The sequence below is a fragment of the Megalobrama amblycephala genome, linkage group LG13 (assembly GCF_018812025.1).
Source record: "Megalobrama amblycephala isolate DHTTF-2021 linkage group LG13, ASM1881202v1, whole genome shotgun sequence".
Lineage (NCBI taxonomy): Eukaryota > Metazoa > Chordata > Actinopteri > Cypriniformes > Xenocyprididae > Megalobrama > Megalobrama amblycephala.
Window position 1 is genome coordinate 28790887 of NC_063056.1, and position 18286 is coordinate 28809172.

Sequence of the window (18286 nt, forward strand, 5' to 3'; positions counted from 1 at the left end):
TCTCCGTGAATACAGTAAGAAACGATGGTAACTTTAACCACATTTAACAGTACATTAGCAACATGCTAACGAAACATTTAGAAAGACAGTTTACAAATATCACTAAAAATATAATGTTATCATGGATCATGTCAGTTATTATTGCTCCATTTGCCATTTTTCGCTATTGTCCTTGCTTGCTTCCCTAGTCTGATGATTCAGCTGTGCACAGATCCAGACGTTAATACTGGCTGCCCTTGTCTAATGCTTGGAACATGGGCTGGCATATGCAAATATTGGGGGCGTACATATTAATGATCCCGACTGTTATGTAACAGTCAGTGTTATGTTGAGATTCGCCTGTTCCTTAGAGGTCTTTTAAACAAATGAGATTTATATAAGAAGGAGGAAACAATGGAGTTTGAGACTCACTGTATGTCATTTCCATGTACTGAACTCTTGTTATTTAACTATGCCAAGATAAATTCAATTTTTAATTCTAGGGCACCTTTAAGAAGAGTAATTTATTTGTTTTGAAGTGGATAAACATTTATAAATGCCTTACAGTCAGGTGATTCCAGTGGGTTATGTTAAATCCTTTCACTCATCAGCACATACTTGTGTTCTGTGTGGAGTGTGTGGGATCTAGTGATAAAGTGAACCTCTGAACCCATTTTACCTTCCACTGAAGCTCACAACAGGTGCACAGACTTAAATACTCCACGTGTGTCAGAGAGGACAGCTGTCTATACCCTCACCAGTCAGCATGTACACTGCAGTACACACTACAGTGTTCAACACCTGTTATAGATGATGTGTAAACACATGAATAAATCATTTACAAAGCTTTCTGCATCCCCTAATCTAAAGTGTAAACTATTCATCACTTGTAAATGTGTTACATATCATTTGTAGACCTTTCCTACCTGTTACAAATCATTTGTATATGTATAAGTCATTTATAATGCTTTCTGCATCCCCTATTCTAAAGTGTAAACTATTCGTCACTTGTAAATGCATTTACACATCATCTATAACAGGTGTTAAACACTTTGTAGTGTGTACTGCAGTGCAAGTATCATTTTGAAGCTTCAAAAAGTTCATAAAGAGATTGTAAAACTATGAATAGACACCATAGCTTTGTATGACGAACAGATTTAATTTAGGATTTTATTTATATATAAACAATGATCAGCAAACATAAACAGAAACTCAGCCATAAGTTTGACGCACAAAAAACAAACCTCATTGTTTCTTGCGGAAGTACAAATGCGCTGCGTAACAAGAGAATGAACCTCATTGGTTCTCACATGTCAAGCAAACAAGCTTGAGCTTCCTTTTACCATGACTGATGTGTGTTGATGAATGTTTATATGTGAATAAAAGCCTAAATTCAACCTGTTCTTCATATAAAGCAATCGTGTCTTTTCAGAAAATTTGGACTAAACCACTCAATTCATATGGATTAGTTTTATGATCTCTTTATGAACTTTTGGAAGCATCAAAGTGGTAGTTTCATAGATTGTGGAGAAATCTCAGATTTAATTAAAAATATCTTCATTTGTGTTCCGAAGATGAACTAAAGTCTTACAGGTTTGGAACGACACGAGTAATGATTATTTTTTAGGTAAAAAAACAGTAAATGATTTTGCTGAGAAATTTAGGTTGCACTACCTGCCAGGCCACATTTCTGCGAAACCTCAACTTAACATAACTAGTGTAAATGAAGCCATTCATATGAATAAGAGAACAAGTCAATGATTTTTAATGGCAATAATTGTACAAATGACAATATGTTTGACAGTTCTCGTAAAATATGCTGCACCATAGATAGTAGTGACTGAAAAGTTTGTGTTTAGCGCGGTTGAGCTGAAGTCCTGCCTCCACAAGGCTGCTACAGGAGAATATTGGCATCTATACCATTCATCAATAACACAATTCAGTCTTCATCGCTGCCCAAGTCCAGTGGGTTGAAATCAGGGTCGTCCTCATCCAAGTCCAAATCATCCATGTCTTGGAAGAGCGACTCATCCACTTCCACACTGTTGCCACCTATAGGGAAAAAGCATAGAAGAGCAATTTTGAAGGACAATTGCAAAAAAGAGCAAATGGCATCCTATATAACTTTTTATTTATATTTTTTATTTGTATTTGTATTTAATTTTTATTGTATTTAGAATTAACAACAATTGACATTGCTTACCGTCCTCCAAGAACTGGATATCTGAAGTGTCAAGATTATGGTCTGTCTCAAAAAGCTGTTTTCCTGTAATAGAAAAAAGTAAATGAGCAGAACGAGACGAAAGGTGGTGAACCAGATTAATAAATAATATCAGGTTAGTAATTCACCTGTGAGTTTTCCCTTTCCTGACTGCTCCTCTTCTTTCTGCCTTTTCCTCTTTAGTTCTGTCATTTCTTGTTCAAATTTTGCTTTCCATGATAAGAAGTTCTCAATTGTGACCACAGTGCCTTGGAATGCAAACTGAAAAAACAAAACAGAAACAAAGATAAGTCAAAAGAACAACATTTTTCATTTTAATTTAAATAGTAGCTATATACACTGGGGGTCAAATGTTTGAAATAATTAAAATATTTAATGTTTTTTAAAGAATTCTCTCATCCAAGGCTACATATATTTGATCAGTAAAAACAGTAATATTGTGAAATATTATTACATTTTAAAACAACTCTTTTCTATTTGAACATTTTTTTTTTAATGTTTTAAAATTCCTGTGATGGCAAAGCTGAATTTTCAGCAGCCATTACAGCAGTCTTCAATGTCACATGATCTTTCAGAAGTCATTCTAATATGCTGATTTAGTGATCAGTTATCAATTATTATTGATGCTCAATTGTTAATGATGGTTCTTATTTTTAACAATGTTGAAAACATTTTTTGCTGCTTAATTGTGGAAACTGATAGTTTTTTCAGGATACTTTCAAGAACAAAACATTTATTTGAAATAGAAATATTTTGTAACATAACTGTCACTTGAATCAATTGAATGCATTCTTGTTGAATACAAATATTAATTTCTATTTTTCGATATTAATTTCTTACTAAGCCCAAACTTTTCAATGTCAAAACTTTTAAGTGTATCACAGTTCCCACAAAATAATAAAGCAGCACAATTGTTTTCAACATTGATAATAATAAGAAATCTTTCTTGAGCATCAAATCAGCATATTAGAATGATTTCTGAAGGATCATGTGACACTGAAGACCAGAGTAAGCCTGCTGAAAATTCCGCTTTGCCATCACAGAAATAATTTACATTTTAAAATATATTTAAATAGAAAACAGTTGTATTACAATATTACTGTATTTCTAACTAAATGCAGCCTAACATGAGCATAGGAAACTTCTGTCAATAACATTAAAAATATGAATTATTCGACCTTAACTTTTAACCACTAGTGTAACTACTAACAAACCTACCATTAAGACAATAACATTCTTTAAATTATACAATAGCAACATTGCCTTACAGTTGGGATGGTCTATTCTGTTTCAAACCAAGTGGTCAAGCTTTTGTGGTTTATCATGGGCCTCTACTGGTAGATGCTGTAATTACATCTCTGGCACAATTTTGCTTCATTTCCAGCACAGAGCTTGTGTATTCTGGCTAAACAAATGTTATTGAAAGTAATATTTTAAATCACAAATTTTTCATTATATAATAACAATATTATAATACTTTTTTTTCCATTTCAAGTTTTTGAATGGCTCTAAAAAGTGTGAAATGGTTTTGATTTTCCCCCCATCTGCTGAATTTCATGTAACAGCTCAAAACAGTCACTATCCTGGGCGTAACCATAAAAGATGCTTTTAATTGCATGATTGTTACACAGAAGAGCATGCTCACAACAAACCTTCTCAGCTTCTTCAGCCTCCCTTTCCTTTCTTTCTATTCGTTCTTTCTCCTCTTCTCTTCTGCTCTTAATCTGGTCTACTATTTCGTTAAGTTTCTCCTGTACAGCTGTAACTAATGTGAATATCATGACCATTCCCAGGTTTTCTTCGGCCTGCAAAAGAAAAAGGTTATCAGAAAGGGCTACAGGACAGCCATCATCAAGTCTTAGCCATCATCATGTGCACTTTATCGATTGTAGATGTGTTTTTGCTGGGTATGATGTCAGGTGTGCAGACCTGTTGCTTCAAAAGTGTTAGAATGTCTTCAGTGTCTTGATCTTCCAGGTTTTCCTGTGAAAAGATCTCCCAGAGAGGGGGCTCGTCTGGATATTTCTCCACATATGTAAACTTCAGGGTCACCTCCACCGCTAAAACAGACAGAAATCAGTGCTGGTGGTGCTTTGAACTAAACTTTAATGAAATAATAAGGCACAGGAACTTACTTTCTTCATTTTCTCCAGCATCAGAAGTAACTGTGATGGTGAAGCTTGTGGGCTTCTCGGAAAGCACTGCATGAATATAAATATTGCAAAGAAAAAAACAAACAAACTAATGAAACCTTCAGAGATCACCGTTTCCAACAGATAACAGGTCTGGGTCACAGCTGACTACAGACTGGCACAAATACCTGAACTCCAACCGGTAAAATGCAGCAAGTAAACATAAATGTGATGTTTAACATATTAGTTAACCAGTCAACTTCTACTTGACATATTGTTGGCCATCGGTTATCGCTTGCACGGTTTCTTAACCTTTGACAGCTCAATCTGCTGCTATAACGAATATCAAAGAGATGACTGGGTCGTTCGTATGTTTAACTAACTTTGTTTCATGAGAAGCTAGGCAGCTAACGGAAAGCGTAACGAAGTTATGTGCAAAAAAACATATACTTTGCGCTCTATCTTACCTGTAAATGAGTCTGGGTAAATGGACTCTATTGCTTCTAGTTCATTCCTCTGCTCCTCGCCGTAGTCTGTCATTTTATGTCACAAATGTCCATAGATTATTGCCTGCATGGAAGAAACGTGTGCTAAGGCCCGTCCAGCATCGATGTCATCTGCAATCATCAATAATGTCTGAGCTAGTGTCTGGGTGGCGTGAGTAACCGTCTATGTGAGTAACCAACACCCCAATTTCAGTTGATCTGCTAAAAATTTGTACAATTGTTGTAATTCATGATGTCACACTCTTGAATCTGCTGTAAAAAGATTGTATACACAATAAACAATTGATACAAAATTAACATATGTGAAAAGGCTCGAATCTGGCATGGATTATATAGCCTGGCGGTCCAGCCGCTTTCCTAAAACGGCCTCTCTACTTCACTATAAAAGGCAAGTAATATTTATAAAATATATGTACATTAATATCTGTAATTACATTCGGTGTAATCAGTTTTAAATATGCTGCCCATTTCAAAACCCCTGTCACATGAACTGGGATTTACGAAACAGACACTGATGGAAGTGTCATTGGCCAAAAAACAAACAAACAAACAAACAAAAAATACAGACAAAAATGAAGCCTTTCCTTATTCTGGATATGGTTTTGAAGAGTTTTATCCTGTCAAGTCTGCTGTAGATCAGCTTGACCACTGCCATCATGTTAACCCAACACCAGAGGGTGTTGTTCGGTTATTTTAGACAAAAAAAAAAAAAAAGTTTTGATATTTTAAAAATCGCTACTTCGTCGGAACGGTACGAAGCTCGGTGACATTTGTGGACTTTATTCGAAAAAGCTAAATGGTCGTACACTTGAGTGTTGTTCGCCGTCAAAAATCACCGCCATTGGAAATTAATGGGAAATTGGCAAAAATGCAGAGATTTAAAACAGACAAAAAGTGCACAGCTATGAAGGGGTGACACTCTAAAATATTAAAGGGATAGTTCACCCAAAAATGAAAATTTGATGTTTATCTGCTTACCCCCAGCACATCCAAGGTGACTTTGTTTCTTCAGTAGAACACAAATGATGATTTTTAACTCCAACCATTGCCGTCTGTCAGTCAAATAATGGGTGTGAATGGGAACTCTATCAATAAGAATAAAAAAAACACGACAGACAAATCCAAATGAAACCCTGCGGGTCGTGACGACACATTGATGTCCTAAGACATGAAACGATCGGGGTTTCATTTGGATTTGTCTTTTTTTTATTCTTATTGATAGCATTCCCATTCACACGCATTAATTGACTGAGACGGCAACCGTTGGAGTTAAAAATCATCATTTGTGTTCTACTGAAGAAACAAAGTCACCTACATCTTGGATGCGCTGGGGGTAAGCAGATAAACATCAAATTTTCATTTTTGGGTGAACTATCCCTTTAAAGGGATAATTCACCCACCCACAATAGTTCTTCCGCCGGAAGCTAGTTATTTGAATTCATAAAGTTTTAATTATGGATATTTTTCTTACAAAAACATCCATTCACTTCAGAAGGCCTTTTTTATGGATGGATGCATTATTTTTGACTTCAAAACATGGCCCCCCCATTCATAACCATTATAAACCTTGGAAGACTAAGGATATCTCTGATTGTGTTCGTCTGAAAGAAGATAGTCGTATACACCTAGGATGGCTTGAGGGTGAGTAAATCATGGAATCATTTTCTTTTTTGGGTGAACTATCCCTTTAAGAGTGCAAAATAGACACACAGACACACATATATGAACTAGTGTGACTGTAACACAAAGCAAGTTTTTGCAAATGCGTGAAATAAAATAAAAAATTCAGCCTCATTGCAGTATGGACAGCAAGGACCCTGTGTTCAGGTTTGACTAGTAAAATTAATGGATCAAATCAACATTTCAAAACAAAACAAAAATAAAATCGAAACCTTGACAGTCTTTGAGACGTCTAAATATATCCAAATCCACAACTTAATAAAAATACGTATGTCTAAAAACAACTAGAGAATTTATAAGCCTTTTTATATAGAGCTATATAGGAATCTAGTGGTTACACCATGGTATAGTTTTTCTTTTTTTACTCCCACCAGATAGCACTAATCTGCCTTCAAAAATTGGATTTTAAAGGCATTGTCTCTATTTTAACATGAAATACTGCTTTAATTGAAAAGTAATTAATTTGTATTATTTTCAATGAAAAAAAAGATCATAATTATTGCATAAATATTAATTAGTACAATGAAAAATACAAATAAAAAATATTATTAAACAAAGCTATAAGTTGATTTTTACTGAAAAAAAACCCCAACACTTTTGACCACAAACAACACAAGTGTGACGCCCAAATGAACAATACCAGAGGGTTAAAGCATCACACACCTACTGTTAACCAGCAATACGTTTTAATAGGCCATTTAAGCAGTTTCTCATCAGATTCTAGGTTCCATGTTGGTCCAGGCTGATTTATAGAGCTGGTATAGTGCATCCCATGCAGGTCCCAGCATGCAAAACATACCTTATGCTGATGACCAGCAATGCTGGATTTTTCAGCAGGGAAAATGATGGATTTTTCTATTTTTTTAGTGCAAGTAACAATACAAAACGTAGAAGCAATCAGTACAAAAATCAAAACAACAACAACAACAACATATATAAAAAATATAACAGTTTAACAGGCTATATGTACATGCATCATTCACTTCTAAACACACGCAAAACATTTTATGTTTATTTGTCTGTCTGGACTGTGCGTTTGTCATAGTTCCCATGAATATGAGCTCTCATTTATAGTTCTGATTAGTGAATGAATCATTCATTTTTTGAGGCTAGTTTTTGAGGACTATATCAGGTTTTGTTGTTAGTACAACTTTTGTGTTATTATTTTCAGTTTTTTTTTTTTTTTTTTTTAGGACTGTGCAGGGCTATGACTCTGACTCAACTTCCATTTTAATGTCATTAGTTATTAGGCTATGTTTTGTTACTTCTAAGCAGTAACTCTCATACCATACAGTAACCATACATTGAATAACACATTAAGTTAATGTTGTTGTTATTATTATTTTTGCCAAATTGTTTTTTGTAGCCCATTGACTATTAAACTGAGTATATGTACTTCTCTTTCACAACAGTACAGGAAATAAACACCACAAACATGCCAGAAACTACCACCTTACCGTGTCTAATAATTTTGATATTCTATAGTAAATGGTCCTTTATGCTTTTCGTAGAGTAAATGGTTTATGCTTTTCGCAAAAGCTGTGCTAACAGAAACTTGTTTTGATCAAAGGGTGCCTCTTCGGAGATGATATGTGGGTTAAAATGACTAAAGAAATGTGTGTCGGGGACTCTAAATGTGGTTTCCTGTTTGTCAAAATGTCTACTTAAAACCAGCAGAGGAAATAAGCATTGTGGTTTACATGTTGTTGGATGGCAGGCAGTACAATGATATCATTGTACATTTTAATCAGTATTGTTCAACTGGAAAATTAAATATCAATACTACATATACAAGAGGTTGCCATGCATTAAATCAAACACACTGCCTTATAATGATTTGGTGAAAAAGATTATCGAGAGGCATAAGAGAGCTCTTGATTCACAGAGGGCCTATGACAAATGCCCTGAGAATTGTGTTTTCCCCCCTTTCTTTGACTTTGTAAAACCTGAAATGCAACATTCAAACAATATGCAAACTGGATGTTGTTACTGAAAACACCACAGACACTAAAATCTGCCAGTATCTCTATGGCCTGAGACCTGAGTTTGATCATTACAAAACATTTGCAATTTGAATTGCGCCATGACCACATCCTCAGTGGACAACTCAAACCTTCCAAAAAACCTTCCAGTTAGTTTATTTTCAATACAGGTTGTAGCTACCAAACAAAAATCTAATTCTGCCTAGATTCACAGTAGTTTTTCATCTTCAAGATCATATTCTAGGCTTTTCAGTAACCAGTTCATGCAGCTTTGTGCTTCTAAGCCATCTCTATGCCGTCTTCCCCCTCTAGAACAGGACGCTTCTCAGGGCTGTAGTCCCGATCTGTGCGCTCCACATATCTCTGCAGCGTGCTGTAGTATTGTTCGCTTTGTCTAAATGTGTATACAGCAGAGATCTCCTCCCAGGCCTTGTGATTTGGGAAGGGAAATGGTTCAGGACATTTGTTGTCAAAGAAACTCTTGAGGTTTCTCTCTGCTAGTTTGGTGGCATAGTCTTCTGCAAAACTCTCAAATTTTTCCCTTTCCTTCTCCATGTAGATTTTCTGGAAAGTTAACTGAAGGTAGCTAACTTGAGAGCGGCAGTTCTTAAAGCAAGTCCCGATCAGCGCTACTATTGCTGATATGATAACAATGGACCAGCCGAGTATCTGCGAACATAAATCAATCAGTTGAATGTTACAAAATATATAAGATATTGATGTAAATCATTTCACAGTTCTCTGGAATACTTTTTGATCATCTTAAAATGTTAAGGTGCAGTCACATTACCTACATTTTGGAGGCAAAAAAGGTCAATTGTAGGTTATTTGTCAATATTGTAGTGAAGCATTAAGTCACTTACAAACTGTAGTGAATCCATGTGACCAAATTGAACCAGCTGCGAAATCTTTCGCCCCACCTGAAATTTCATGGATTCCTATAGAAATGACTGGATTTCACTGGCGAAAAAATTTGCAGTAATTGTGACTGCACCTCTAAAAATTTTCTTAAAGGCACAATATGTATTTTTTTGCCGCTAGAGGTCGGCTATTCTAAACAAAGGCGTAGCTTGATGACACCAAGATTTCTCTGGATTTAAACATGCTTGGAAACATCTGGGATAACGTAAGTACACAAGTCAACAAAACATATATCACCGCTCTAGTGGTTTTTGGATATTTTAATCCAAAAATCTTACATATTGTGCCTTTAAGAAAAAAATTGTCCACTACACTGAACAATGAGTTCAGCATCACGACGAATACTCCAACAACATTACAGTAATGAAGTCCTCTCAGGTTGGCCTAATTTTCAGTACAATGCAAATGGCACCAGTTGCAACTGACACAAGAGCATGAATCCAAACATAATTGAACCAGATGAGTGGATTACAGTGTTGCCATGGGCAGCATCGAACATTAGGGAATTATCCGTGGGATTGACCAGATCAGAATGATGTATTCCCCCCAAAATATGCTTGTTTAGGCTGTACTATATGATAAAATTGATGAAGGAAAGTGTATCTTCACAATATACTGTTAAAAACAAAGGTTCCAAAAAGGGGGTTTGCTATAGAAGAACCATTTTTGGTTCCCCAAAAGCCATTTTAAAAATCTAAAGAACCCTTTTCCACTATAAAGAAGCTTTTGTGGAATGGAAAGTTTCCATTGATGTTAAAGGTTCTTCATGTACCCATACATACAACTTTATTTTTAAGAGTGTAACATAGTCTGTGCTCACCTGTGACTGGGCTCGCAACATCAACAGCAGTTCCGTATTTTCATTTGAAGGCAACAGGGACTTAATGCAGGGCACTCGGTGCAGTTCTTCCCGGCACGCGGGTGTCTTGTTTTGGCAGAAAATTTTCACCACCGCATTTTCATCCAGGCCACTGATAGCACACTCATAAAAAGTTCCATTTAACAGTGCTACAGTAAGCCACATAATAGGGGCAATGCAGGCTCCAGATAGCACTTTTACAAACACTGACAAGCATCCCACAAAGTTACCCCTAGGGCATAGTTTGAGAGGGTTAAGACAACACCCAGTATATAGCCGCCAAAGACGTGTACTAACAAAGAGACCAATCGCCAACAAAACGACAGCAGGGCCGAGCAGGAAAGTTAATCCATAGGCAAAATTCTGTTCTCGGTTGCACGGACACTGAAAAGACACCATGGAGAAGATTCTTTCACTACCTATTGTCAAAATAGCCATGAAGCTGTAGCCAATAGTGCTCTTCTGATTCGTAAGGAACCTTAGGACAGTCTTAAAAGAATCCATAGCTGGTACAGACATGGCTGCATATAAGTTGGTAAACTGAAAGAGATGGATTCTGCTGTAGCACTCCCTTTTCTCGCTCTCTTTTATTTCTTTTTCACTTTGTTTTCCACACCCTCCTTTATCTCCTCCTTTTCTGTTCCTGGCATTCACCACAGCTCATCAAATCCCTCCCTGTCCATCCTTTCCCCCTCCCACTCAGTAAAGGACCGTGACAAAAACCAGCTCATCTGGTTCTGCTGGTAATCAAAACAGACTACAGATGTGTATGGGCACATTTACTCATCATGCAACACCAGTCCCAACACTGATCTCAACAAAATCCCAACACTGCATTTTGGTTTAAATAGGCATAAAGCTGATCTGTAGAACTGACAATGAGCTTTTTATTATTGGAATTCTAGAATCTGGAGGATGGAATGTGGAAATCTAGGGGTTGGAAATTACCCAACATCTTTAAGACAGCAGATTAGTGGGTGAGGACTATTGCAACATAATTCTTTATATTAGTAAAAAAGGGAAGCGATTTGTTCTGGTTATGTAGTAGGCAGTTTCTGTTCTGCTCTTGTTATGCCCTGCACTTCTTCCATAAAGACCTAGCCGCAAATGGTAGAGCATTATGAATATTGATTTTTTTAAGTGAGCTTTTAGCAGTGTGATTGTCAAATTGTACATGATTACTTCACGAAAAAAGCCTCAAAGTGCTGCCTGTTGAAATAGGAGATCACTAATTATCATGTGCATGAAATAAGCTGAAATGACACCAAACGTCTAACATTATAATGCAACTATTTGTTTGTAGTCCCTAGTTTGTTTGTAGGTGCAGGGCATAGCTGTTCAAATACTGACAAAAACACCTTGGTTGAAAAAGATTTGAAAAATCTGAAAACTTTTTATTTATAAAATTATAAAAAAATACTTTTTATTTACTTGCCATAAACAGAAACTTTTTTATTATTCATATGAAAAATGATATTGAAAGACAAAACAAAAATTAAACAATAGTAAAAACCCAGCAATGTTAAAATCATAAAATGGCAGTATTCAAAAGAAAATCTAAAATATAGCAAGACTAAAAACAACAATGAATTGACATTGTAAAAGGCACAAAAAATGAAGCGAGGCCATCTTTACAGCTATATCACCCAAAACAAAGCATTAAAAGCTGTCAGTTAGACAGCATGCACATCTACAGGACCAGTTTGCTCTCGTCCACAAATGCAAGTGCTGCTGGGTTTGAAAAATCATCAGATTTCACTGAAGCCCTCACTGCTGGATTCTCAAGGTCCTCACAAGTGCACACATATTTGTGCAGGATGCTGTAGTATTCATCCATGCTTCGGAACTTATAGAAGGAGGAGATCTTCTGCCAGGCCTGTCTGGGAGGACTTTTCATAGGAATGGGTTTGGTTAACTCAAAGAAACTTGTTATGTTTCTCTTAGCAAGCTTTTCAGCATGCTGAGCTGTATAGCTGTCCAAAAACTCACTCTCCTTCTGAGTGTACATCCTCCAAAACCTCAGCTGCATGTAACTGATTGGAGAATAGCATCTGGCCATGCATGTGAGCAGAAAGGTGAACATCATGACAGATGCTATCAGAATCCAACCAAGTACCTATATTCCAGAATTAATACAATTATTATTAGCCCACCGTAAAGAGATGCAACTAACATCAGATGTGTTGAAGCACAGATATCACAATATAGAAATCATTTTAATAGTATTGTAGAGGACCTTATGAACGCAAATAACAAGATCTGTAGGACAGTGCGTAAAACTGATAAAATAACCCTTTATAACTAAAACATGAACAACATTTGGCACCACTCATGAAAAATTCCTTTCAAAAGTCGAACCCTCTGAAAGTCAAAATTTGCAATCAAATAACGAGTCAAGACAGAAGTAAATTTCTCCAAGTGTTACATTTGAGATCTAGGATAGCCTATTTGATGATACCTGATACCTGAAAGACTAAAGGGATACCATTACAAAAAAAAGTCAGTCTCCACCTGACTTTTCTACCGTCTGCTCACCTGAGACTCTGCGCGTATAATGGACAGAACAGCTGTTCTCTCACTTTGTGGAATTGTAGTTCCTTCACAAGGGAACTTCTCCAACTCTGTCCGACAGTGAGGAAACTTTTCGTTGCAAAGGTGGCTTCTAAAGAGAGTAACGTTGGCGCCAGTCATTGAGCACTCGAAATACACCCCTTTGAGTAGCGCAATTGCGATCCAGCTGAGAGGTGCGACCATTGCAGTCACGGTGATTTGAAGAAAAACACACACAAAGCCAAATGCGTAATTAAAACGACATAGTTTCGATTTCCTAAGGCACAGACCTGTGAAAAGTTTCCATGTTTTATTGCTCAACATGTAACTTAGGATGAGCAGTGCAACAGCGGGTACGAGGAGGCAGACGTTTCCATAAATGAAATTCCAATCATTGCAAGGACACTTAAAAGCAAAGACCGAGAAGACGTGCTCGCCACCCGCGGTTAAAAGAGCAATTAATCCGAATCCTAAATTGGTCTGCTGTTTCTGAGTGAAGCTAAGCAAAGGTTTTAACTTATCCATGCCTGCCGGCTGACGACCGTGAGCTCTTTGTTCATGAAATGACACTCTCAGTTCCGTTATGAGACTGCTGAGTCTCACCTTCATGCGGGTGCGGAATAAAAACATTTAGGCTACAAAGTGTTGTCACCTAATTCAAGAAAAACGTGTAATGTCTGCTTTTCAACTGTAATGGGAGATTGACTTTATGAGAAATGAAGAAACAAAAAATATAATTTAAGTGCTATGTCTACTCACTAGTTAAAGGTAGGTTACTGCAAACGAATATGAGCAAAACGTGTAGGCTAATGCCTTTAATGACGTTTGAAGGCATATGCATATTCAACTTCTATAAACCAGTGGTTCTCTGACAGGGGGCTTCAGCAAACTTCCAATGGGGCCTCAACATGACTTAAAGATATTTAAATTTTAATTAGCCTAATTTTAGAAGTGGGATTTTTGGACCTGGAAAAGTAATGTAAATTAATAAAATCTTAAAGGGTTAGTTCACCCAAAAATCAAAATTATGTCATTTATTAATCACCCACTCGTTCTACACCCGTTCGTTCATCTTTGGAACACAAATTAAGATATTTTTGATGAAATCCGATGGCTCAGTGAGGCCTCTGTTGCCAGCAATGTCACTGAACCTCTCAAGATCCAGAAAGGTACAAAGACATAACAGGTCATGTGAGTACAGTGGTCTTACCTTAATATTATAAAGCGACGAGAATACATTTTGTGCGCCAAAAAACAAAATAATGACTTTTCAACAATATCTAGTGACAGCCAATTCCAAAACACTTACGAATCTTTTGTTTCGAATCAGTGGTTTGGATCGCGTAAACATTAGGTGTGTCCGACATCAGCTGCGGCTGGATGCAACCGGTCGGTGAGAGTAGCCGCGTGCAGGCGAGGAGGAGCTGAAAACGGCGACGTGAAGTCAGACACTTTCTGCTTCTCGTAGTGATGCTCGAACTGCGTTTGCACTTTATCACAGCTGAAGTGAAATAAATGCAATTTTTGACTAATACACTGATGTTTCTGAGACATTTTCATTCAATACTTTATGTAGCCTACTGCTTAGTGCATCACTGCGGAGTCGTGAACACGGATTGACAACAGACCTGGAAGAAAAGACAATGCTGAATAAAGTCGTAGTTTTTGTTATTTTTGGACCAAAATGTATTTTCGATGCTTCAAAAAATTCTAACTAACCCACTGATGTCACATGGACTACTTTGATGATGTTTTTATTACCTTTCTGGACATGGACAGTATACCGTACATACATTTTCAATGGAGGGACAGAAAGCTCTCGGACTAAATCTAAAATATCTTAAACTGTGTTCCGAAGATGAACGAGGTCTTACGGGTTTGGAACGACATGAGGGTGAGTCATTAATTACATAATTTTCATTTTTGGGTGAACTAACCCTTTAAATACCAATGTAGTGGGGTCTTCATTTTTTATCAGTTTTATTTTGATAAACATGACACAATATAACATTGCGACTACATGAAAAGTGTCAAAGACACGTCAGGCTCCACCTCCCGTCAATACCCACGCACCCAATCACTGGAATTCTAATCATCGCCACCTGCACATCATCAGCCACTTAATCACCAGCACTATTTAACCCACACTCACACACACACACACACACCAGTTGTCTGGTCTCGTTTGTTGTACAGACTCATGTATGCGAACCTCAAGGACTCAACCTGCTACTTACCTGCTACCAGCGATCCCTATCGCTCCGTTGTCTCCAGTTCCCCTCCTGTGTTCCTCCTTCCGTGTGTGTGAGTGTTCCTCGTCAGCCATTCTCCATCTCCTTGACTTCTACCTCCATCTGCAATCACAAGGACAGTATCAAACCTCTATCATCTCATTTGAATTCTCCATCTTCCATTTACTCACCTGCTCATTGCTGTTTCTCAAATAAACCACCATACTTGCTTTTACCTCTGCCTCCGTGCCGTCTGTATCATAACAAAAAGAGCTTTGAAAGTTATAAAAATACAGATTTGTGAGCATTAGTGGAACTAAAGTTTTCAGAATAAACATGAAACATTGTTGATTGTTGTCATGTGGTGAATTCGGCCAATCATGAAACAGCTGTGTCGTCATCAGAGCTTGTGCAGCCGCTCTTGAGAAACTGCGCTGGCTGACTCATCCGACTGCTCTCGAATTGCTCTTGCGGTACTTTGATGCCATATGTCACAGTCACATGACGTCTGCGCTGTCTCAAGTCGGACAAAATTTCTTACCAGCATGCACTGCTTCATGTCAGCCGCCGATCGGTCTGTGCAGTGCTGCATCAAGTCGAACAAGCCTAAAGCCTCGTTTACTGAAATCATGTGACTGAAACCACTGATTTGAAACAAAAGATCTGTAAAGCTTCAAAGCTTCAAACTGGCCATCACTAGATATTGTTGAAAAGTTGTTATTTTGTTTTTTTGGCTCACAAAAAGTATTCTCGTCGCTATATAATATTAAGGTTGAACCACTGTAGTCACATGAACTGCTTTAAATATGTCGGTAACACTTTACAATAAGGTTCTTTAGTTAACATTAATTAACTACATTAATTAACATGAACTAATAATGAACTGCACTTATACAGCATTTATTAACCTTTGTTATTGTTAATTTCAAACATTTACTAATACATTATTAAAATATTGTTAACATTAGTTAATGCACTGTGAACTAACATGAACAAACAATGAACAACTGTATTTTCATTAACTAACATTAACGAATATTAGTAAATACAGTAACAAATGTAATGCGCATGGTTCGTTCATGTTAGTTAATACATTAACTAAAGTTTAACTAATGAACCTTATTGTAAAGTGCCAATGTGTCTCTAGTACCTTTCTGGATCTTAAGAGGTTCAGTGACATTTCATCAAAAATATCTTAATTTGTGTTCTGAAGAGGAACGAAGGTCTTACGGGTGTAGAACGACATGAGGGTGAATAATAAATGACATTATTTTCATTTTTGCGTGAACTAACCCTTTTAAATTTTTATAATAAATATATAGGCATATATTTCCTAGTTATGCCTTGCTCAAAAATAGTTTACTCTCAATTCATACGCAATAAAAAAAATAAATAAATATTTTTAAATTAAGGGGGACTACATATAACTAATTAAAACATTATACCCTTTAAAATAATTGTACAGATCTATTTATTCAATAATCAAGTTATAAAACTACATATCAAATATAAACACAAGCCTCATTCTGATTCAATAAGAAAATCGCAGAATGTTTCATCCATGGTTTGCTCTTCATATTCGGCGCCTCGTGGACACGCATGATCCCGGGCATGTGACCGCAAGAGGCGGGGACTGATTAAGACTCCAGCGTTTACAGTAGCTCAGACGCATCGGGCATAGACATAGCGAGTTACACTCCCAGTCTCTGGACAGTTTTCTCCTGGGGTCGATGCAGATATTTTGTTTGGGTCAGTCAAAGTTGATAAGTGACACGGCGTCGGATAAAATCCGAGAGAAGGCGGCACTGGACGCGAAGGTACGCTGCGTACGTGCGTTTTTAGCTCGTGAATGTTGGTATATTTACGACATGTCTAACATACAGGAACGCTTAGACAGTGTTTACAGATGGATGCTGAAAGGATGTACCGAAACAGTTCACAGCTGAATGTCATGAGGTTGCAGTTGGGCGGGTCTTCAGTGAGGATTACATTTATTGTTGCCCAAATATTCTTGGTTCTGCCCTGTTGCTAGGAGACCTTTGACAGTTGGGGTTTAAAAGTGATTGTGGACGGACTCGAGACCAAAGCTCTCTAATCTGCATTTAGTGACAGCTTTTCTTTGGGTTCGTGACGCAATTAACCTGTCAAAACAATATTAATAATAGACAATATATCATCCGCCTACAGGTTATTATTGTTATTTTTAGCAATGTAACCTACGCGTTGATTTTAACGCGACGGTACCTAACTGTCATTCAGTCACCTTTAGTTTGATGGATTAAGGGTGGACTCTGGTAAAGTAGGTCAGTGACGGGCTGGAATAATGGATGGGACCATTTGAGTGACAGACCAAAGCTATTAAGGAAATATCTGTACTACTGTATGATGGACATTAGATTTATTGCTCTTTTCTTCCCTCCTCTTTTCTCCTCCATCGTCCGTGGACTACAGTCTGCTGGCTGAAGGTCATTTTGTAATCAGATCAATATCTGCTGGGATGGCTCAGACACAATGGGCCAGTAGGCTCCAGTGAGTCCTGCTTCAGATCACCTACTCTCTGCCTTAACACCATTTGACCATCACATGAGGCTCTATGAGAGGAGCTGCACAGTCTGATTTTGGATCAGAATGAACTTTGCCTGTAGCTGTTTTGTATCCAAACACCTTGTGCATCAATAGGGTGAGTGGTGTTTTTAATATTTCCTCTATTGTGTTTTCTTTGGATAAATATTTCTCTTTTGTATTCTTCTGCTTTTCATACAGAAAATAATGCTTGTAATTAACTTTAGCTCCATTAAAAAGTTAGTTCACCCAAAAATAAAAATTCTAAGCTTCCGTTTACCATAACTGATGTGTACGTTGATGAATGTTTATAAAAATGTGAATCCAATTAAATTCAATATGTTCATCATATAAAGTGATTGTGTCTCTTTAGAAAATTTTGACTAAACTGCTCAATTCATATGGATTCATTTTACAATCTCTTTATGAACTTTTTGAAGCGTCAAAGTGGTAGTCACATAGCTGTCTGTGGAGGGACAGAAATCTCTTAGATTTCATTAAAATATCTTCAAGGCAGTTTTGCACATATCACCCCAAAATTATAATTAATTTAATTTGTACAGATGTTTTACTTTTGAGTTTGTTTGCAATTATAATTATTCTCAATTTCTCAATTTCTTATTAGATTATCTTTAGAATATCCTAATTTTATAGTAATAAAAA

The 18286-nt window shown here is 36.9% G+C and overlaps 4 protein-coding genes across 13 annotated transcripts in view; 1 reads left to right on the forward strand and 3 right to left on the reverse strand.

The window, feature by feature from the left end:
- Nucleotides 1-1721: 1721 nt before the first annotated feature.
- rwdd1 (RWD domain containing 1) lies at nt 1722-5228 on the reverse strand. The gene is made up of 7 exons (XM_048151877.1): nt 4800-5228; nt 4336-4401; nt 4130-4260; nt 3853-4005; nt 2329-2461; nt 2183-2245; nt 1722-2031 (listed from the first exon to the last, which is right to left on the reverse strand). Exons 1-7 carry the CDS (start codon nt 4870-4872, stop codon nt 1919-1921), a joined length of 732 nt encoding a protein of 243 aa, XP_048007834.1. The 5' UTR covers nt 4873-5228; the 3' UTR covers nt 1722-1918.
- Nucleotides 4981-18286, forward strand: part of klhl32 (kelch-like family member 32) — a 41332-nt gene continuing 28026 nt past the window's right edge. Inside the window, exons 1-2 of one of the 10 annotated variants that reach the window (XM_048151870.1) lie at nt 4981-5005; nt 17513-17741. The gene's annotated coding sequence lies outside the window, so the exon portion shown is untranslated. The other 9 variants (XM_048151874.1, XR_007178928.1, XR_007178927.1 and 6 more) reach the window with 9 other exon arrangements.
- Nucleotides 7683-10944, reverse strand: LOC125242864 (calcium homeostasis modulator protein 5-like). The gene is made up of 2 exons (XM_048151876.1): nt 10242-10944; nt 7683-9169 (listed from the first exon to the last, which is right to left on the reverse strand). The coding sequence occupies exons 1-2, from the start codon at nt 10797-10799 to the stop codon at nt 8780-8782; spliced, it is 948 nt and encodes a 315-aa protein (XP_048007833.1). The 5' UTR covers nt 10800-10944; the 3' UTR covers nt 7683-8779.
- calhm6 (calcium homeostasis modulator family member 6) lies at nt 11710-13886 on the reverse strand. The gene is made up of 2 exons (XM_048151875.1): nt 12816-13886; nt 11710-12396 (listed from the first exon to the last, which is right to left on the reverse strand). Exons 1-2 carry the CDS (start codon nt 13458-13460, stop codon nt 11971-11973), a joined length of 1071 nt encoding a protein of 356 aa, XP_048007832.1. The 5' UTR covers nt 13461-13886; the 3' UTR covers nt 11710-11970.

Coding starts and splice junctions, on each gene's coding strand:
- rwdd1 (XM_048151877.1), bottom strand. CDS start 4,872: ATGACAGACTACGGCGAGGAGCAGAGGAATGAACTAGAAGCAATAGAG. Junction 4,402..4,799: donor TTACCCAGACTCATTTACAG/GTAAGATAGAGC, acceptor ATATTCATGCAG/TGCTTTCCGAGAAGCCCACA. Junction 2,246..2,328: donor AGGAAAGGGAAAACTCACAG/GTGAATTACTAA, acceptor TTTCTATTACAG/GAAAACAGCTTTTTGAGACA.
- LOC125242864 (XM_048151876.1), bottom strand. CDS start 10,799: ATGTCTGTACCAGCTATGGATTCTTTTAAGACTGTCCTAAGGTTCCTT. Junction 9,170..10,241: donor TGTTGCGAGCCCAGTCACAG/GTGAGCACAGAC, acceptor TTATGTTCGCAG/ATACTCGGCTGGTCCATTGT.
- calhm6 (XM_048151875.1), bottom strand. CDS start 13,460: ATGTTTTTATTCCGCACCCGCATGAAGGTGAGACTCAGCAGTCTCATA. Junction 12,397..12,815: donor TTATACGCGCAGAGTCTCAG/GTGAGCAGACGG, acceptor TCTGGAATATAG/GTACTTGGTTGGATTCTGAT.